Source organism: Oryza glaberrima, chromosome 3, assembly GCF_000147395.1.
Source record: "Oryza glaberrima chromosome 3, OglaRS2, whole genome shotgun sequence".
NCBI lineage: Eukaryota > Viridiplantae > Streptophyta > Magnoliopsida > Poales > Poaceae > Oryza > Oryza glaberrima.
In genome coordinates, this window is record NC_068328.1 from 3,452,682 (window position 1) to 3,474,214 (window position 21,533).

Genomic DNA, 21,533 nt, shown 5'->3' on the forward strand with positions numbered 1-21,533 from the left:
AATATATTAACATGTGATTTATCACTCACAAACATATACATTCAAATTCATCATCTACATCTCGCAAAAAAAAAAAACAAATTTGACTGTGAATATACGCTAACTAGCTGTAGTTTAATTTATTTTTTGTTGCAAAATATAGAAATTAAATATAAACTTACATCTTCGTGGAGTGATATATCACATCTTAATACATCTTTTTAATTTTCATTTGAGTCACGTGCAAATAGAGGAGACATCCTCGAGAGATCAAAATAGTTTCCCGTTTCTGATTGGGCTGGGCTATTGTCTGGGCCACACTGATCACCTGAGAAGTTTTACTGGGCCGCAGGCCGCGACGCCGCGTGCTCCCACCGTCCCTCCCTCCGGCGCCGCCCTCATCTTCCCCGCCGTCGCGCATCCTCCTCCCCTCCCCCATCTCCAAAGCGCCGCATCTCCTCCCAATCTCCACCGCATTAGTCGCGGGCTCGTGGCGGCTGAGGCGTCGATGTGGCGGATGAAGGAGCGGAAAGCCCCGTGAGTCGGGGTCTCGCCGGCGGAATACCCCGTGAGTTGCCTGCGTGGGATGATTAATCCGATAATTTAGATGGGCATCCCCTGCTACTGCTCTCTCGATTAAGCAACTTAGTTTTTCTCTTCCTCAAAATTTTCAATTATCTTAGATTGATTGATTGGTACAAACGTCAGACTGCATAATCGTGTCCATTTTTATCCAGGATACTGTGATTTCCAACCAGTTTAGAACTTCCCTGAAGTACCTAATTTTACTCTTAAGCAATAGAAAAAAATGTTATGCATCAGTGTCAACAAAAAATGGTTTGTATAGCAGTTTCAATAGATGAACTTTCAATTTTTCATCCAACATTTGTAAGTCTGTTGTACGTAGTACCTTGGTAATTGACGTTATACAGATATACTGAACGTGTAGAGCCAGTTGCGTTATACAGAATTTTCTTCCTCTGAACTCTATTAAGTAGTCATATCTTTAGATAGGATTCTTCTAAACATAGAAGGGTGTAGTTCATAATGTGATCTAGATTCTATTAAGAAATAATTAATCATGTTGAATTCAAGTTGTGGCATGTTAATTGCTTCTGCATGTTGTCACTAGGTACAGTATATCGCAAGGTTTACTGCTTCTTATAATAGGATGATGAAATGAAGGATTCAGTGGTTTGGCAAAAGTATTGCACGCTACAGCAAATAGCATAGTATTGAAAGGTGATCAAATGCTTCTACTCAAAATTACTGCTGTAGTGTTGTATTTTACTACTACCAGTTGCTTTTGACCAAATTTAAGTAATGAAGAATCCAGGATTGGTTGACGATTTACTCAAAGTTTAGAGCAAGTTCAATAGTATAGCCCACTGCTAGCTCCAATTTATCTATAGCCAATCTAATAGTCAATTCATACAATAGTTGCTTACTATATTATTAATACATGGTCCCACATGTCATACATAAATTGCGTCTTGGAGTCCGTGCTGCAGCTGGCTACAGATCTGTAGCCCGCTGCTCTTCTCTCTTATCGTTTATCTCATTAAAATATGTTTATAGCTGGCTATTAGTCTGCTATTGTACCTGCTCTTATGATAGTATGCCCATCTCTGAATTTTATCTGCTGATTAAAATAACCTTCCATTAGCCAGAAGAGAGGACAACTGTGTTTTTTAGCTAATCTGACGCTATGTTGGCTGGCATAGCTGCTTATGCTGCTGAGTTAATTTTCTGCATAACTGTCAGATTGTATTAGAGATATCAATATGCAGAAAGTTAAGCATGGATTGTTGTTAGCTGCACACAGTGGATTTTTTTATATCTAATTCAGATTCAGTATGGGAATCATATGATGCCAATTTAACAGTCACTGTACCAAATTGTTCTCTATGTTACCGGTCAAGACTGCAGTTTGTAGTTGAAGAAGAATTCTAACAAGTTGGAACCTTGAATAATTGATGCCTAGCTCTAATCGATGAGCTCGTGAGATTGTTTTACTGTTGACTTGCAGTTCTGGGCACTTTGTATTTAGTTTGTTTGAACTGCTGCCGATTTTATTTAAATCAAGATATATTTTAACGTCACCTTTCTCGTTTGCTGCTCATTTTGCTTACAAATCTCGCTAGTCATTTTGTTTCGGATTCATGACTTCATTCTCCTCATGTAAGTTTTGTGCTGTACATTTTCTACAGGTTCATGGTCATGTTTTTATTGTGCAATTTATTCCATTATGCTGAATTAAACATAGAAACGCCAGTAAACAGAAAAGAATGATAATGGTAAGAACTTTATGTCAATCAAGATTCAGTAATCTGGGGTGTAGCAACAAGCACCCCAAATTTCTCTATTTATACTCTGACACAGCATACAGGTAGAAGTGTTGCTCTGCTACCCAGTAACCAAACAACATCCTACAAGGTTAAGAAATCCAGGTACATTCTACAAAGCTCTCAAGCAGGCCTTTAGGGAGTAGTTGATTAGATGCGCTGTGTGGCTTCTTGTTCAGTGACAGGAGCTTTGATCGGATTAGATGTGGAAGACTTTGCAGTTATGCAGCTCAATCCATCTCCGGCGGCATCTAAGGTGAGAGTGCGCTTTCTAGTTCAAGAACTGCATGGTTGTTCCTATTGGTACATGTACACTAAGTATTTCTTCTTATATGCATGTCAATTCCCTTCTGATCGTCAGGCAAGAACCTAAGATAATATGCCATGGTTATGCTAATGGTGCTTCAGAGCTGAATTCCAACGCAAGGAGCTTGTTGAAAGGTGAAATCTGCTACACTGGGAAGAAGAAAGAGAGCATCTCTGTTTCCAGTTCAAACATCGCTGTCTCTTCACAGGGCATTGGATTTAGTTTGGAGCAAAGAACTGGAGAGAAGTGCTTAGCCAATTCCCATTTGGATGTAAAGCTGTGCACTGGAATTGTAAAGCTGGTTATAGATAAGTGCTCTTATATTTTTAAGAGTAAAGGGGGCATCTTTGATGGGAACTGCAGATTTCAAGATGTTCTTAAGCTTGGTTTCTGGCTCTCACCAGAGACACTCCGCCCATTTTGGCGTGCTTCAGAGCTGAAGCCTGATGATTTCCTTAACATCTTGATTGGCTTTGGGCCAGATGCTGCAGAAGTGAAGAAGGCAATATTTTTGTGGAATTTGTACCGGTGGGCTTCGTGGCAGAGCAAGGCATTCCAACATCTTCCAAGGTCGAATGAAATTATGGTGTCAATACTTGCAAATGCTCATATGCTTAGCCAAGCGGAATCATTGCTTCTCTTGTTGGATGGCAACAGGGTTCTGGCTGATGCAGGTAAACTGTTTAGTCAGGTTATCCAAGCGTATGCAGAAGCTGGCAACCTTGGTAAGTCAATTTCAATTTATGACTGTGCACAGGATAGGTGTCTGATTCCTTCAGGCTCATGCTACCAGGTACTTCTTCATCTACTGATGGAAAGGAGAAAAAATGACTTAGTTTTAAGAGTATATTTGGACATGCTTGGAGCTGGATTAGGTTCTTACACGGAAGGAGATATTCTTGATATTGTTGTCAAGGCTTTAATCAAGAAAGACAAATTTTTGCAAGCTATTGGTATAATTCGGCAGTTAAAGGATTTGAACATTCAAATGAGTAAGGGATCCTTATCAGCTGTCACACAAGAATTTTGCAAGAAGAAGGATATTGGAGATATGATGAATTTCTTAGAAGAGTGGAGGTATCTACCTGACTTGCTTCTCAGCAATAGAATTATTGCCTCTTTATGTGCAAATATTGGTACTGATGAGGCATGGTTGGTTTTCCAAAGATTGGAAGTCTTAGGGTTTGTGCCAGATGCAACTACTTTTGGAATCTTCATACGTTACAGCTGTAGAGAATTGAAGCTGAAGGCTGCATTTCTATATTTATCTGAGTGCTTTTCTAGACATATTAACCCTAAAGTTTGTGCTTATAATGCTATTATAGGTGGTATTTTTAAGGAGGGATTATACAGGCATGCAAAGTATGTCTTTGAAGACATGGCTGAAAGAAAAATTATTCCAGAACTGTTAACATACAAGATACTTTTGGCAGGATATTGCAGATATAGGCAGTTTGATGAAATAGAACAAACCTTGAGGACTATGGAAACCAATGGCATAAATGATATCCCGTCTGGAAATTGTGTGCTTTCTAAGGCCTTATCATTCTTGGGGCTAGACCACCTAGGGGTGAAAGTCAAGAGAGATAATGCTGCAGGCTATCCAAAGGCTGAGTTTTTCGATTCAGTAGGTAATGGTCTATATTTGGACACTGATTCCACAAAGTTTGAGGCTTCATTGGTACAGATTATCGATTATGCTCTTTACCCAGATATTAGCTTGAATCTAGTCAGGGCATGTCGGCAAGGTGATATCGCAAGTGCTCTTGTACTCAAAGATGAAACTTTTCAATGGGGACATGACATTTCTACAGCTAGCTACTCAGAACTATTAAAGGCCTTAAGCGCGAGCCCTGCTCGTGCAATGGATGCCATTAACCTTATTGACGAGATGGCAGATACACCTGACAAATTTGATGCTCAAAATCTAAATCTGGCTATCCAAACATTGAGTAGGAATGGGAGGTCAGCTTGTGCAAGGTTGGCTTTCGACAGATTGCTTAGAGATGGCTTCCCTGCTAGTCAAGATACCTATACTTATTTGATGATAGGGTTCTGCATAGAAAGGGACATAGCAGGATTTTGGGAATGTTGGAGTCTGGCAACAAAGCATGGATGGTCACCTGGTAGCAGGGATGTGATCCCCCTTATCAGTCACTTGAGCAAATGGGGGGTAATCGAGGAAGCCTTGGAGTTTATCAGCGTGTTGCTGGACTGTTACCCTAGTTTGTTTTTCAGTGCATACTGCCAACTTCTCGAAGAGTTATGCATGACTGGTTGCACAAGTGTTGGATGTGCAATGCTTGAGGCTCTCATAGAAAAGGGTGTGGCTGTGGATCCTTCGCTAATTTGTAATGTGATGGAAGGGTTTCTAAAGGAGCATAAAATTGCTGAAACAATTGGAATGTATGACATGTTGCTTAACAGAAACAAAGTATTAAATGTGTCCACTTACCAATCTGCATTGTCTTCAGTGGCAAGAATTGATGCAGAACGAGCCATGGACTTGGTACAATCTGTGATGAACATGGAATCTACTGATTTCTCAACGTGCAGTTCTATCGTGAAGAACTTATTGCAATCAGGAAAAATAGGCCAGGTAATGTCAGTCTTTGAGGAAACAGTTTTGGGGAAGAAGTTCAATGCTACCTTGCTAAATTCCTTTCTACAAGCATATTATTGTGTAAAAAATTGGAGAAAGGCAGATGCAGTTCTTTGCATGATGTTAAAGATGCAGAATAGCCTTTCTATTTCTAGTTACCGCTTTCTTGTCCGTAGAATGTGCGAGCAAAGTCGGATTTCCAGCGCATTAAGACTTAAAGAGCTGATCCAAGATAGGGACAAGTCAACAGAACTAATTTTATACAATATTCTGATTTTTTATCTTTTCCGGAGAAGACACATTTTACAGGTTCATAATTTGTTGAAGGATATGAAAAGCAATGGTTTTTCTCCAGACACCACCACTTATGACTTCCTTGTCAATGGGTTTCACAAGTCTGGAGATGTCGATCATTCAATTAATATGCTTGATTCTTGCATTGCTCAGGGATTAACGCCAAGCAATCGTAGTCTCAGAGTAGTATTGAGTCACCATTGCAAGTTAGGAAACCTTGAGAAATCACTAGAATTATTTCATCTGATAGAAAGCAACGGATGGAAGCATGGTTTAGTCATTGAGACAACCCTCATTTCAAGTCTTCTCTCATCAGGAAGGTTTTCTGAAGCAACATCTTGTCTGAACAGCATGAACAAAAGAGAGCTGATTGGGTTTGACATACATTTTGATGTCCTAATCAAGGAACTCTGCTTACTGGGAGATGTGGAAATGTCTATTAGTCTGCTAAATACAATGCTAAAGAAAGGCAAAATTCCGAGTGAAGTTAGCTACGACTCTGTTGTGTACAGGCTATGTATGTTGAAAGAATTCGATCAGGCACTTGATTTTCTTGCTGAGATGCAATTTGCGAACCTAAAACCAAGCGACATGTCCTGCGATGTGCTTATACAGGGCCTTTGTGCCATGGGAAGAACCTGTGATGCTATGAATATTTTGGAAATGTTGACCACCATTGGCTCTTCACCATCCTATCACATGTATAGAGTTGTTTTTGATAACTGTTGCAGGAGTAACAATCTACAGAAGGCTGCAACACTTCTGCATGACATGCAGCAAGCTGGGTTCTCACCCAACTTTGAGATGCACTGGTCTGTTATTAGCAATTTAAGTAGTAATGCTAAGAGGACTACAGGATATGAGAAGCCTATTTTGTCCAACCTTATTTCTTCAACTCAAGTGAACTCCCCGTGAAGTATATATATAATAGGGCAAAAGGCCATTCGGAGCGAAGATATAAGCAATGCTGATGTCTGGTTTTCCAGAAAGTGGTGAACTGACGATTGTCAAGTTGAACTGTAGACACCAGTGGAACTGACAGAACTCCATGAGATCAAGCTAATGCAATTGAATGTTCCATTCACATCTGAAGGTCATGATAAGGTAATACTACTGTCTATTCTAAAAGTGGAAACAATAATCCCAAACTTTGGCTGTAATCTTATTATTTTTCTAAACAGGATGTACTTTCGATTATCGTTTATGTTGGCGGAGATAATGCTGATATTATATCACTCCATCAAATCAGAGGTGATTCACCCCTGCGACTTTTCTCTTCAATTAGAGCCTGTGTAATCGATTGCTTTCTTGAATAACCCAATATAGAGTGTGCACTCAACTTCTCATTAATTTTTTTTCAATCAGTGTTACTACTAGTTGTGCTTGCGCAGACACTTCTTCTAGCCATGAAAGACACACTGGAGCTCACTTGAGTTGCCATGAAAGATGCACTGACTCCACACCAGTACGATTTATTATGAAAAAAGTAATCCACACCAGTACGATTTATTATGAAAAAAGTAAGCGGAATACAAGAAGCTTAAAATGCTTCAATGTTACAAAACTAGAGACACACTGGCGCATTGCCTTATCCTTTTAATATATAGGATTTTTATGAGCATCTATGGGCGCCAATATTCAAGATTATCACACCCACAATCAGACTCTTGGCTTCTATAAACATACATCCAAATTATAAAGCACCAAATTGTGCAATTTGCATCATAAAATTGATGCCTATTCATTGTTGGGCACGACAGCACCCACACCTCCATCCATGTTATATGAAGTGTCAATATCAGAGTTCTGAAGTTCTGATTTCTCCAAGCCCTTATCTGGTCCAAGATTCTCTAGCTGAACCCCATGCCTTTTCAATGCATCTTTGATCTTATAAATCTGAAATAGCAACAAAATATAGCTTGAAAGAGCTTAAAGGTAATCTGTTCACAAATGGGCTTAGATTAACGGAACTCACAGTTGAAATTGTACAGCTGAAGCTACAGATACGGCCTTCTGCACCTCTGTAAAAGCGGAACATTGGCAATACATGAACATTGAGCCTGCGGCACATCTCCTTTTGTTCATTGCAGTTGACCATAAGAAACTGCAGTTCCGGATGCATGCCAGCCAATTGACATACCTTTTGGGACGTTATGCAAAAAGGTGTTATAACTATTCAAAGTATGAAATGCTCTTTTTTCGTTAATTTATGTTTGAGAAAATTGTTTAATACCATGCATGTGTTCTTTTACCTTAGGGTGTAGGGCCTTGCAAGCTCCACAACTAGGGGAAAAGAAGTGCACCACGGTGAGCTTATCGCTGGCCAACAGGAGCTGCTTGTCAAAATCTTCTTGTGATTCAATGTTTTTCATGTTGCAGGATTTCATGTTCTTTTCCCACCATTTAGTCTTCATTGGGGTGTGAACAGCCTAACACCACGACAATATATCTCATTGACATCTCTTTTGTGCTTGAGCATGTATTGTCAATGCATATTTGAGTTTTGTTATTTGTGTATTTCGAATGAGACCAACAATTTCATCTTCTGTGCAGATTTTTCAAATACTTTTGGCTGTAGAGAATGTTTTACCAATAAAATTCTATAATTTTAAGCATTACTAAACATGGTTAGCGAAGCAACCAAATCTCTTAATATTAAATGCACTTGATAAAACAGCGACCCTGTTTCAAGAATAGTTGGGCTTTGATTTAGTCATTATTAGGCCAGAAAATGGTACCTGGAGCAAATACAGTGTGTCAGTGATTAGTGTCATAGAACACAAAAAAAGGGTTACCTTGGATTGTGAATGGATTGTGGTGCCCCTTGATATTTGAACAACAAAACAAACAAAACATATTTTATTCTTGAGATTAAATAGCACTTGCAAATTTGCAATCTAAGTTAAAATTTAGCCTGTTGATTTTGAAACCTGCATATTCCTTTCTATTTAACATAACAAGGAAACATTCTGATTTACTTGTAGAAAAATTCAGATGACCTTCTACGGAAATGCACTGAATATATTTTTACAAAGAAAGCATCTTAGTTTGCGCTTGTCATAGCAAGAATGGTTTTTCTGGAGGTAAATGTTTTTGTTTGTAATTTAATTAGTTCCAAACAAGTAATGTTCAAGATTTTATACTTTCATAGCGTGTAAGACTTTCTTTTACTTCCTCCGTTTCACAATGTAAGTCATTCTAGCATTTCCCACATTCATATTGATGTTAATGAATATAGATAGATATATATGTCTAAATTCATTAACAATAATATGAATGTGGGAAATGCTAAAATGACTTACATTGTGAAACGGAGGAAGTAGTGTATAAGGACAAAGTTTCATATGCATGCTCAATTGCAATGTGGTAAGAAATTACATTGGTGGAATTTTCTGTTGCAGCTTTGGTGATCTGCCAACCAGTTGAAGCATCCTTTTCTCGGAGCGAGAGGTGCTTTCTGTTGATCCGATTGTGGTTCCGAGCTGGCACCATGAAGGAACCATCAGAACTATTATTCTTGGATCCACGCTGAGATGAACGAGAAATAGCCCAACAGTTCGTCAGAGCAGAAGCCATTGCCATCCTTCAACTGAAAAAGAAAGGATGAAACAGATCAGCACTCCTGAAATGATGTGGAAAATGGGAAATTTTAAAAGCTTACATGCCACAACGTATCCACACGAACTTTTCAAGAGCTGGAAATGTTTGTGATGGTGATATGGGAATGGTCCATGGTATGGTATTTATAGCTGAAGAAAAGTTTGCTTCAGAAGCAAAGGATACCTCATCCTCCCTAAAACAGAGCCCCTTTTTGCTTTTTTTTTTCAGTTTATGTTCGTGAGTTCATCACTCTAAGAAGCAAAGATGATTATCCAAAAGAAGATATGGACAGCCACATTTGTTGTTACCTGCCATCATATCTGGACTAGCTAGGTGCTTTATATACTCAGTTTCCAGTTCTCCAGCAAAAGCTTTGGTGTTTCTTACACTCTCTGCTGATTTCTATCTAAGGCGGCACGGCTTGTGCCATGGACTGGATGAAGCCGATGTGTATCTGGATAAAAAGATTGTCAACATGACTCATCTCTTCTGTAGTGTGTCAATCCTAATGCATTGTGTGTTCTGTGAGTCATGGGCAAACTTTTGATCTAAATCTTAATCTACTTTACTCGGATGTGTATCCATGACATGACTGGATTTCTTGTAGGAGTGCCTGATATTGCAGCTATGTGGTGTATTCTTCTTGGTTGTGTATATCTAACTGTTGATATAAAGGTCAGATTTTTATCCATTATCTAAAAAAATGTGGTGTATTTTACTTGTCCTCTACTTGCTCTTCATCTGCTTGTGTGTATGCTCTATCCAGCTATTGGAATTTCAGAATCTGTCACGCGATGAACACGGCCTGTTTGGAACATCCTGCTCGATCTGCGTGCGAATCTATCTGTGATTTTTACGTTTTAGTACATACTAATACTGAGTTACTGACTGATCAAACTAACATATTAAAGGGGCAGTAACACCTGCTAGTCAGAAAATAATACTCTATCCGTTTTTATATTATATAAATTGTTTTGACTTTTTCCTTAGTCAACTTTTTTAAGTTTAACCAAGTTTATATTAAAAATCTAGAACATCAAATTAGTTTTATTAAAATGAACATTTAATATATTTTAATAATATGTTGTTTTATGTTAGCAATGTTGCTATATTTTTCTACAAACTTGATCAAACTTTAAAAAATTGACTAGGACAAAAGTCAAAACGATTTATAGTATAAAATGGAGGGAGTATTTACAGTATGCTGCTTGATAATTACTGTATTCCTTTTGAAGTAAGAAGATTTAGGTAGGTGCTAAAATTGATAATAGAAGAACTTGCATTGAACCCATAATTCCAAAATGGATGAACTAAAATACTTTTCTTCAATAAAAAAGGAGATCCGCTGGACGAAATCAAGAAAACAAAGAAGAATCTAATGTGAAAATTACACCATAACATGGTCAAAAGAAAAAAAAGGAAATTACACCCATAGCTACTTACCAGCATACTTCTTTTTTCCCACAGAAACCAGGGACTGGTTTCCCATCAACCTTCCAAGGTTGACATTGCTGCAGAGGTTACAACTAGGACATCTTTTGAGTTTTTCCACCCTTCCACTTATAGATCTTCCACTTACACCATAAGTTGACTACCCCTCGATGGCTCGAAGGGTATAATGTATATATAGTCGTGCAATGTCAGTGGCATCTTTGTGTCCGACACCATGACCTGATATTTTTCGCAGAGCTTGTCGCTTGTTGGGTCGACGTGTCGTTTAAGTCATGGTATTTGTCACGCAATGCATATCCTTTTATGCTCTTGCTCTTTTTCGGCTACAAGGATTGTGTTTTCAAATTAATTAATGCAAAAATCTAGATATAATATAAATTTTTTTGCAAGGGAAATTACTAAATAAACAAAACAGCACATTCTTAAAATCGTTTTATCCCACTGAAGAGTTGTATTTAGATTTAGAAGACTTCTTTCTTGAGTGAATAGTGGAGATACTCCTTTGCTATAGATTATAATTATAGGGGAATAATTACAATAGAGGGCATGGGGAGTAGAGAAAACAAAAAAAAAAACTGTTAAACTGTAAATGGATTCTCGATTGAGGAATTTAAGATACACAATTGTCTCCAATATAAAAATAAACCATAATATTTGGGCTGTGAATTTATTGTATAATAGAAAAATCAAGGACACATGGCTAATGGTTGCTAAGAAAAAAAATTGCAAATATTCTATAGGTTCTCAGAGAGAAAAGGGAAATCATTCAATTTGATTGACTCCAATTACAAAGAATTTCTTTTAGTGTCTTAGAAACATATTTAATGATATGCAGTTTGGAAAAAAATAGAAAATAAATACCGGGCACTATGTTTAATTAAAAGGTAAAAAAAAATTTACTACTTGGGGTGTGGATTTACATTGTATTCCTGCACATAAGAAGTTTCAAATTCAACAGATACAATTTTAATATTGAACTCTGTCCACTATACAGCAATGCAGTACACCGTGCATCTGATAAAAACAGTGATATGCTTTATTATTCATGGTTCTCTTTCTTCTGGGGAGAACTGGAAGATCCACCTTTTGGCAAAACAATTCACAGCTTTCATAATACAATTGGCTGCTACAGAGCAATGGCAACTGAGCGTAAGTGCGTAACACTTTAACAAAATTAATAAAGCTCAAAACAATTAATATTCTGCAGGCATATTGCGCAGGCCAGTATTGGCTTCAGAATACACAGAAATTGTAACAAAGCAAACTGCTTTTGTTCTTACCCAAGAATAACCATTATATTCTGTAAAATAATATGGGTAATTTGGCCATTTCTTTGCAAAGGCAAACATGCAATTTCGCACAGTTCAGATCCTTGTCCACAATTTGTTTTGATCATTGCAATCCCTTCTTGCAGAACCATCAACTTATGCTTATTTACAACCATACAGGCATCGATGACAGCATCACTCTTTTGTCGCTCATGTAGCTTTTTTCACTTGCACAAACACAGTGCCATACTCCCATTGTACAAATGATGTGCAAACTGATGTTTGGATGGATTGAAGCTGTTTCACATATTTATAGCCACGATCCACGACTCATTACCTTGTTTATATAATTGAGTTCAGGAAAGGGTTGCATCTGTACTAAAAAGGATATCAGAAGATAACACAATGGAGGATATGTATAACCACAAGCCATGGCTGCACATCTTGTTGTTACAAATTGTTCACCTTTATGTAGCTTATGCAGCTTGGGCTGATGTTTATCTGCTTGACTAGAAATCCAAACAATAGCCTGTGATGCAACCTCTCTGAGTCTGACAAGATTAGACCCATTTCATTAATATATCATCATAAGTACTAGAATTCACTATTCAGGATAGCTTGTTGTTCTTCGCGCACATACATCTGCATCATTTTCTTTCCCATTTCCCATATGTGATATTCAGTTTCTGATCCAGAACAGAGCTTCACAACTGATATCCTCAACCAATGAATCCTTTTCTTTCAGAATGTGATCTCGACTGTCCAAAAGACTGAATTATATCCTTCACACTGCCATCTACAAACGTTTGACCTGCTTCTTTGTTGACACCACTGTCATCCATTAACTTTCTCATTTTCTCTGACCCAAACCATTCTCCAACAGATGCATAGATGTTTGAGAGGAGAACATAATCACCGCTTTCATCATTCCTTGCCTTTAGCAGTTGCCTATTTGCATGTTTAGCCAGTTCGATCTCACCATGAACCCTACAAGCAGAAAGTAGTGTTCTCCAAATGACAGAATTAGGCTCACATTTCATCGTATCAATGAACTCAAATGCTTCTTTTAGTAGCCCAGCACGACCCAGCATGTCCACCATGCAACCGTAGTGCTTGATATTGGGTTCAACCCTGTACTTATGCTGCATCAAGTTGAAGAATTCACGTCCCTTGTCAACCATCCCGCCGTGGCTGCAGGCGATAAGGACAGCAACAAAGGTGATCTCATCTGGCCTGACCTTCCCCTTCAGCATCTTCTCAAACATATCTATGGATTCCAGGACATGCCCATGCAGTGCCAGTCCTCCTACAATTGAGTTCCAAGTTGAGACGTCCTTGTCTCGCATTGACCAGAACACCTCATGTGCACTTTTCATGCTCCCACATTTTGCATACATGTCAATCAGTGCATTTCCTAGAACAACTGGAAACCCATTTCTTGAAAACATATCTGAAAGAGAGGAATGCAGCCTCTGGCCAACGTCCAGATCACCAGAGTCAGCACAAGCTGACAGCAAGCTGAGCATTGTGACAATATCTGGCTTTTCACCCATAAGCTGCATCTGCTCAAACAACTCCAGTGCATGCAAATGCGAGCCACATCTCACATACCCAGAAATCATCGCGTTCCAGGACACGACATCTCGCTCGGGTACCTGGTCGAATAGCTCCCTTGCCAATGCCATATCTCCCCGCTTCGCATACGCGGTGATCATCACATTCCAGGACACGAGGTCCTTCACAGGACATTCGTCGAACAGGTCCCGTGCAGCACCAATGTCCCCTCGCCTTGCACACCCCGTGATCATCGCCGACCAAGCCACGGCATCCTCACGAGCTCTGCCATCGAACAGAGCAGCCGCAATGCCCAAATTCCCGCAGCTCGCGTGCATGCCAATGAGCGCGTTCTTGACGAACGCGTCGGACTCGCAGCCAGCCTTCACAACGTGGGCGTGCACCTGAACCCCGGTGTCCCCCGCGCCCATGGCGGTGCAAGCGCGGAGCACGAACGGGAACGTGAGCTTGTCGGGCCTCACGCCGCCGCCGCCGCCGCCGCGCCGCAGCATGCGCGTGTACAGGGAGACAGCGTCCCGGGGCGCGGCCGTGTGGGCGGCGCCGCGGATGAGGGTGTTGTACATGAAGCGGTCCGGGCGGGGTATTTGGTCGAACACGAGGTAGGCGTGCGCGATGGCGCCGCGGACCGCGACGGCGGAGGCGAAGAGGAGCTCGCGGAGCTCGGAGGGATCGGAGAGGAAGCCCCGGAGCGCCATCACCGCGTGCATCTGCTTGATGTGTCGCAGGCTCCGGCACCGCCGCCACGCCGGCGGCTGCCGCCGCTGCGTCCCCGACTTCCGCAACATCTCAGAGTCTCAGTCCACTAGCCTTGTCCACGTCGCCAATGTTTAAATCCAGTCCCATTTTAAACGCATACTAATTGAACAGTTCTCCATAATTTTTCTCAAACATTCATGTAAAGTTTTGCAAACATGGTGTCATGGTACATTCAAATTCAAACCAGATTACAGGTTTAAAAATGTGCAAACATGGTGATACGGCCTTGTCCACGTCGCCAATGTTTAAATCCAGTCCCACCATTTGTAGCGTAGAATGGAACAGCTTTCGATAAAATTTCTCAACCATTTAGATGAAATTCGCACCGTTTCAAGCAGGGTCTAGGACCAACAAATCCTAGAATCAAACATGGTACATTCAAATTTCAAATTCAAACCAGATTACATAGGCTTATTTACTACTCCGGTAAGCGATACGGGCGGCGGCGGCGCGGCTGCCGGCGAGCGGCGGCGGGGGTCAGACGGAGGTGGAGACGCGGACCTTGAGGCCGTGAGCCATGGAGAGGATGGTCATCATCCGGTACTTGACGGGGTGGTCCTCGACGAGGTCGAAGGTGTAGAAGCGGAAGAGGATGGCGAGCGCCATCTTCATCTGGAGGTAGGCGGAGTCCTTGCCGAGGCAGATCCGCGGCCCGGCCTGGAACGCGGTGAACTTGAACGGCGACGCGTTCCGGAACGCGCCGCCGTCGCCGCTGAGCCACCGCTCCGGCCGGAAGCTCGCCGCGTCGGGGCCCCAGTTGTACTCCATCCTCCCCATGGAGTAGGGCACGTACGTCACCATCCCGCCGGCGCGCACCTTGGTGCCGTCGGGGAGCACGTCGTCCTCCACGATCCCCTTGGGGTCCTGCGGCACCGCCGGGTAGAGGCGGAGCGTCTCCGTCACGCACGCGTGCAGGTACACCAGCTTCCCCACCGCGTCGTAGCTCAGCAGCGACGCGAACTGCGCCACGCGCGCCGCGAACGACGCCTCGCCGGCGGCGTCGGCGAGCGCGACGCCCTCCTCGAGCGCGCGCTCAGCCTCGAACGCGGCCAGCTCGCGCCGGAGCTTGTCGGCGACGGCCGGGTGCGTCATCGCCATGTACGTGAACCACGACAGCGTCGTCGCCGTCGTGTCACGCCCGGCGATCACGAAGTTGAGCACCACGTCGCGGAGGCTCTTGTCGTCCCCGAAGCTGCCGCCCCCCTCGTCGCCGCCGGCCTCCCCGAGCTCGATGAACCGCGACAGTATGTCGTGCTTGATCTGCTCGCCATTACAAATCAACCATATCAAGAAACAAAACCTTTTCCGATCTGATCATCGCCATTACCATGTCAGTTCAGTTCTACTGATTCTTTGAGCAAGAGAGGAAGGATCACCTTCTCTTGCTTGCCGCTGGCTCGAGCCTGCAAGATCTCAGCCTTGCGGCGGCGGATCACGCTGTAGGTGAAGTCATCAACCAGCTTCATGCTCTGCTCGAGGAGAGCCTCTGATCCGACGTGCAAGAACTTCTTCAGACGCCACAGAGGATCGATGAACCGCAGCGTGACGATGATGTTGGCAGCGTCGAATGCCTGGGCAAAGCTGTTCTCCGGGAGATCAGGTGACAGCGTCCCGATCTCAACCCCAAACCCGACCTTGCAGATCGAGTCCAGTGTCATCCTCATGAACAATTCCTGAATTTTGGTTAGTTCTTGCATCAGAATTCTGAACAATTTGGTTTCTCAAGAAATGTTTAGGTATTAGGCAAGGAATTCAGTTGGTTACCTGCATGTCTACAACTCTGCCGGCCTTGCATGCTTGGCTCAGAATGCTTGATAGCTTCAGGGAGTACTCCCTGAACACCACAGTGCTGAAGTCTCTCAAGTTCTTGGAGGCAAACTCGAAGCTCGCCGTCTTCCTTTGCTTCCTCCACATCTCGCCGTCGGCATTGAATATGCCATCACCGAGCAGCACATCCATGTAAGACCTGTACACTTCACCCTGCATATTTTCAGACATTTTTTGTGTCAGTGTTAGTACTGTGCAAGGCACATTTTACAGTACACTGAAGATCCTATGGTTCTTTTACCTTGGGGTAATTGGTGAAGTTGGTCTTCAGGACATGCTCGACGTTCACCGGGTCGGCAATGTAGGTGTAGGAGGTGAATGGCATGTCGACGGTCACCGTCCTGTCCTTCGACAAGTACTCGACAAGCCAGTCATGCATCCTGTGGTAGTTCTTCAGTTGCTCCACTGTCGCGCCGATGATTGGCCATGATCTTGGCCCTTTCTGGTTCCTCAGGCTCCACTTGTGGACCAAGATCCATGAGAGGACAACAAGGAAGATAGCTATGAGCTTGTGGATTCCTGCTACTGGGAAGAATGATGTCACTGGCATTGCATGAGCTTCCTCCATGGGGCTCTTCATGAAGGGTTCAGTCTACAAGAGATGCTATGTAGCATTTTGGATGGCATAGTTAGGTGATATATTGGGCACTGATGCTACCAACCTTGAGACAATCTTTGTGTGACCAAGAATTAAGATTGTCTCATTCATATGGTGTCCCTAACCTAACACCCTTAGGAGTTGGATCTTAGCTTTAGTTTTCTTTTTGTGATCTGTCCACCTAGAAAAGAATCGTTACTCATGTAAACACAAAATGAATGCTACAGTATTTTTTTTCCCCTGCTCAGCCAAGTTCGTTGTTTTGTTCAGATAACTGAAGCGTTTGCAGCGACTAAAGGTATGCCACCTTCTAATATCAGAACCATATCCATCTGAATTCTGTTAAATTGTCACCAACTGAAACCAGGCTTACCGTTTTCTGTCGATATTGTCTAGTCTTTGATGACAACTAAAATGAAATGGGGTATCCTCAAAAGAAATATAAATTGTGAACCCAAAGTAGTTGGTTTCTACTTCATCTGAATAGGCTATTTTAATGAAGAGAAAATCCAAGAAATGCCATTGACAAACACCCAAATCCAAGAAATGCTATCGACGAGTACGAGTTCCATAAAATGCTATTGTAGAAGCGATTTTGTCCCAGAAATCAGTTGCCATCTAGTTAAAACATTCTCACATAAACAAGCAATATAAAATACTATTGCCAAGATATATCCAATACTTTGCATCTCTAAAGCTTCTAGTTATTGACAACTAATTTCTTTTCCAGTCAATACAAATAAGCCATCTATCAAAGATTTGAGAAATTGCAGGGCACAATTCTACAGAAAATTAAAGAACATCACTTGAAAAGGAAGATTTTTTCTATAGAACTTATCCTTTGTGATGTAACAACAAATACTCGAATGAATTGAGAAATAACCAATGTCAACACTGAAACAAGTCTGAAACCAAGATCAGAAGAGCATGAAAATAGTGCTCTTATGGATTGACCTTGATTCTTGCCCACAGTCTTATTACAACCTTCGAGCAAACCGGAGCATTTGCTGAATAAATCTCTCATCTGTTACTGAAGATACTAGGTAACTAAATAAACAATCAATCAAGAGTATCAAAACCTACAGGCTTTTGTTACTGTCAGCATCCAATGTAAGTCTGAAGAGAGCTCTCATTGCCTGCCTCTTCACTACCCTGCCATAGGTAGCCCTCCCAATCCTCACCACCTTGTCTTCCACCTCGAGCCGATTGCCGCAGCCGTTGCCATTGTCGGCACCCCTCAGCATTGCCCTCAGCACGCTCTCGTTCCCGCCGATTGCGCCAGCGACGCTCTCTGCGACGGCGGCCTCACCGGGGACGCGCCTCCCCCACTTCCTCACCAGCTTGTCGGAGTCGAACAGCGCGGAGTACGCGCTCCAGAACGACGCGCGCAAGAACGCCTTCCTCCTCTCCTTCACCATGGACTTCCTCATCCTCTCCTCCAGCCTCACCACCAGTGCTCCCATGTCTCCTCCTCGGCCATTGACCAATTCGTTCTCAAGTTTGGTGAGTTCTTGCCCAACAATGGCGTCGCTGGCTTCGAACCTGCACCGATCGCATTGGCATTCGAAGCCCCACGCTCTCGCTGCCTCCCTGCGCTTGCTCGCCGGGGTGAGCACGTCGAAGTAGGCGAATGTGATCTCCTCCCCGGCTTTGATGTCCCTTGACGCGTGGACAATGGCGTGGTCGCCGACGTGGGTGCGCCGGGCGTTGGGGTGGCACGAGTGGTTGATGAACGCCGGCAAGATCCACAGCCCGACGCCGCAGTTGACGACGCCATTGCTGCCGAGCAGATTGGCGGATGGCGCTGCGTCCTCGGTCAAGCAATTGACGTCGAGCACTTTCAAGATCTTGTCCACATCAAGAGATGCCTTCGGCGCCATGGCCGTGCCGTCATCGAGCTCCTCCGTTTCTTGCTTGAAATGTGCCATGTCCGGGATGGGGAGCTCGTCTTCTGGCTCCTCGCCGGTGGAGAGAGTGTAGATGAGAGATGCCGTCCTCGGGCACTTCTCGGCGGCGTCGAGCACCTTGTCGACGAGGTCCTTCCACACCACCATCTTCTCGCCGCTATCGGCGGCGTCCGGAATTACTCCCCTTCCGATCGCCACCGCCTTGGAGATCACCAGGTTAGCTCCCGCCTCGATGTTCTTCACCGCGAACACCCCTCGGCCGCCGTGCGCGGACCGGCGCACCTCCACCGCCCCGACGTGCTCCGCGAGGTCCGGGCACTTCCCGGAGAACCCGGCGAGCACCCACTCCGACAGATCCACCGCGCCGCTCCTCGCCTGCGCGTCCAGGCGCTTACACTGCTCGACCATCTCCCGGACCTCGTCGGTGCCGCTCACGGCGAGCGCCGCGCGGAAGCACTCGGCGGCGCGCGCGTACCGGCCGAGGCCGCGCAGGACGGCGCCCTTGGACAGCAGCGCCCCGGGGTGCGCCGGGTCGGCCGCCAGCGCGGCGTCGCAGTCGGCGAGCGCGCCGGGGGCGTCGCCGAGGCGGGCGCGGGCGTCGGCGCGGTGGGCGAGGGTGGAGCAGAGGACGCGGCGGTCTTTGCAGGCGGCGGCGGCGTCGAACGCGTCGATGATGAGGGAGCACACGGCGATGTACTCCGTCCAGTTCTCCTTGAGCAGCAGCTGCGTCGCGCGGCTGCGCAGCTGCTGCAGCGAGTCGTCGTCGAGGCCGGGCGTCGCCATGGATGGGCGGCGGCGTGAGATTTGGCTCGGAAGGTGTTCGAGCTGGGGAGTGGTGGTGGTGCGCCGCGGGGCGGCAATGTCGGAGGTGTTTGTTTGGCTCGGTTTCGAAAGCTCGCGGCTTTACAGCGTAACGGTCGGATCTGATTTCTGAATAGTTTTTCGAACGAAACAATTCTGAATTTTTAAAACTCACTGGAGTGAATGCAGTAGCAACGGCTATGAGCTGTCACACACTCACAATAGTACTCCGTAATATAGACGTCATAATGGTTATCTTGTATAAAAACAAATATATAGGTTATATTGGAGTGAAAAAAATATGTATTGGTCATCTTGTACAATGCAATGGACTTGTGCTCGGTAGAGAAGAAGGGATAAATGAAATAAATCTAGGCACTATTGCGGTTTGCTTGGGAATGGCAAAGTATGAATATATAAACTTATTACTATAAAATCAAAAGAAAATGATTTATAAGATTTTATACAACCTTACATACAAGTAGTAGTAACCAGGAAGAAAAATAGGAGAACATCAAGGGGTAATATTTTTCAATACAGTCATTTTACCTTCACAGTTCATGTAATATTCCCCCTGGCCTTTGATTTTCCATTTACCATTGATGAGTAATGGTAATAAAAACGCATAGACCAGACTGCATTTTGCCAAATCTTACTTTGAATTTGCAGGAACCTAGGCACTCACAGTTCAGAGAGTTTCTGACCTTTGGCTTTGTGTTAATGAATTGCTGTTTTTCCTATATTTGAAAAGGGAGCTGCTATATACCGGTATCCCGTTGGGACAGGATCGCTCCCTGTCCACCTCCCTCAGACGTGAGAACGAAGGCCACTATGGGAGCAGTGCAGATGAGGCTGACGTCGGCGGCGCGGACGCGGCCGCCGCCGCCGAGCTCCGGCTTGGAGGACGCGGCTGCCGGCGACGAGCTCTAGTGGAGGACGCGGCCACCGGTGAGCTCCGGCGTGGGGCATGGTCGCATGGACGGCGGAGGATCCTGCGTGGTGACAGAGACGGCGCCGGCGACGAGCTCCGGCGTGGGGCGTGGACGGCGGAGGATCTTGCGTGGTGATGGCAGCGGCACCGGCAACGAGCTTTGGCGTGGAGAACGCAGCCACTGGCTGAGGCGTGGACGATGGACGTGGTCACCGGTGACGAGGTCCCGGCGGAGGACGCGGTCGCCGGCGACGAGCTCCGATGTGGACCGTAGACGGGGGAGGATGCGGCTGCCGGCAACGAGGTTCGGGTTCAGTGTGGAGCGTGGACGGGGGAGGACGCGGCCGTCGGCGACGATACCTCGACGCCCAGCTCCCGTATCTAGTAGGTATCATATGATACCTCGCAAGTATCACCCCGATACGTCGTAGAAATTGCGCGATACCTGATAGGTATCACATGATACCTCGTGAGTATCGCCTGATACATGATAGGAATTGTCTGATACCTGATACGTGGTAGAATCACATGATACCTGGTAGGTATCACTCGATACCGGCTAGGTATCAGGACCTGATACCTCGCAAGTATCACGCTCTACGTGGTAAGAATCGCATGATACTTGATAGGTATCATCTGATATCTCGCAAGTAATCACCTGATACGTGGTAAGAATCGCATGATACCTGATAGGTATCATCTGATTCCTCGCAAGTATCACCTGATACGTGGTAGGAATCGCCTGATACTTGATGGTTATACCTGATGCATGTTATGATACTTGCGAGGTATCAGGTATCTATAAGGTATTAGACGATTCCTATTACGTATTATGTGATACTTGTAAGGTATCATACAATTCTTACCACATAGAAGGTGATATTTACGAGGTATCAAGTGATACTTGAGTAGGGTCATGTTAAACCTAGGAGGTATCATGTCCTCCTTAGTATCATGTTCGGTTTCACCAGGTTTCATAAGCGATACTTTGGAAGGATCATGTGATACATGGGAGGTATCATGATCCTCATCTGTATCATGTCTGCTATCATCAAGTTTCACAGATGATACCCTAGGAGGATCTGCACGACCCTACTTAGGTATCATGTCTGGTAACATAATCCTATGAATTTCACAAATGATACTTTAGTAGGATCGTATGATACCTGTGAAGTATCACATGATCCTACCCAGGTATCATGATACATGATCCTCAAAAGTATCATTATGTGTGATACTTGTGAAGTATCACATGATCCTATCTAGTATCATGTCTAGTACAGTGGTTTCA

General features: G+C 44.0%; 5 protein-coding genes across 24 annotated transcripts; 1 reads left to right on the plus strand and 4 right to left on the minus strand.

Moving 5' to 3' along the window:
- Positions 1–312: 312 nt before the first annotated feature.
- On the plus strand, positions 313–9,821 carry LOC127766232 (pentatricopeptide repeat-containing protein At5g15280, mitochondrial-like). Of its 18 annotated transcripts, none has more exons than XR_008016225.1 (11): positions 313–547; positions 1,112–1,221; positions 2,190–2,276; positions 2,369–2,429; positions 2,504–2,580; positions 2,686–6,631; positions 6,709–6,778; positions 7,519–7,690; positions 7,785–7,834; positions 7,907–8,006; positions 8,929–9,821. XR_008016225.1 is itself a non-coding variant. In XM_052291317.1 (7 exons), exons 5-7 carry the CDS (start codon positions 2,528–2,530, stop codon positions 3,967–3,969), a joined length of 1,089 nt encoding a protein of 362 aa, XP_052147277.1. In that variant the 5' UTR covers positions 313–547; positions 1,112–1,221; positions 2,190–2,276; positions 2,369–2,429; positions 2,504–2,527; the 3' UTR covers positions 3,970–4,090. The 18 variants fall into 18 exon arrangements, 2 of the variants coding, with proteins under 2 accessions (XP_052147277.1, XP_052147278.1); XR_008016226.1 differs by having other exon boundaries at positions 7,907–7,945; XR_008016219.1 differs by lacking the exon at positions 7,907–8,006 and adding an exon at positions 8,512–8,610.
- On the minus strand, positions 6,999–10,658 carry LOC127766235 (thioredoxin-like 1-1, chloroplastic). Of its 3 annotated transcripts, none has more exons than XM_052291322.1 (5): positions 10,571–10,658; positions 8,906–9,116; positions 7,780–7,956; positions 7,503–7,667; positions 6,999–7,423 (listed from the first exon to the last, which is right to left on the minus strand). In XM_052291322.1, exons 2-5 carry the CDS (start codon positions 9,107–9,109, stop codon positions 7,265–7,267), a joined length of 705 nt encoding a protein of 234 aa, XP_052147282.1. In that variant the 5' UTR covers positions 9,110–9,116; positions 10,571–10,658; the 3' UTR covers positions 6,999–7,264. The 3 variants fall into 3 exon arrangements, with proteins under 3 accessions (XP_052147282.1, XP_052147281.1, XP_052147280.1); XM_052291321.1 differs by lacking the exon at positions 10,571–10,658 and adding an exon at positions 9,311–9,397; XM_052291320.1 differs by lacking the exon at positions 10,571–10,658 and adding an exon at positions 9,189–9,326.
- Positions 10,659–11,589: 931 nt separating this feature from the next.
- On the minus strand, positions 11,590–14,212 carry LOC127766234 (pentatricopeptide repeat-containing protein At5g15300). The gene has a single exon (XM_052291319.1). It carries the CDS (start codon positions 14,205–14,207, stop codon positions 12,567–12,569), a length of 1,641 nt encoding a protein of 546 aa, XP_052147279.1. The 5' UTR covers positions 14,208–14,212; the 3' UTR covers positions 11,590–12,566.
- Positions 14,213–14,289: 77 nt separating this feature from the next.
- Positions 14,290–16,616, minus strand: LOC127766029 (cytochrome P450 704B1). Its single transcript, XM_052291035.1, has 4 exons — positions 16,247–16,616; positions 15,943–16,158; positions 15,555–15,851; positions 14,290–15,438 (listed from the first exon to the last, which is right to left on the minus strand). Exons 1-4 carry the CDS (start codon positions 16,583–16,585, stop codon positions 14,656–14,658), a joined length of 1,635 nt encoding a protein of 544 aa, XP_052146995.1. The 5' UTR covers positions 16,586–16,616; the 3' UTR covers positions 14,290–14,655.
- An 836-nt stretch (positions 16,617–17,452) lies between these two features.
- LOC127766006 (methyltransferase FGSG_00040) lies at positions 17,453–19,426 on the minus strand. The gene has a single exon (XM_052290995.1). It carries the CDS (start codon positions 19,291–19,293, stop codon positions 17,683–17,685), a length of 1,611 nt encoding a protein of 536 aa, XP_052146955.1. The 5' UTR covers positions 19,294–19,426; the 3' UTR covers positions 17,453–17,682.
- Between the last annotated feature and the right edge of the window lie 2,107 nt (positions 19,427–21,533).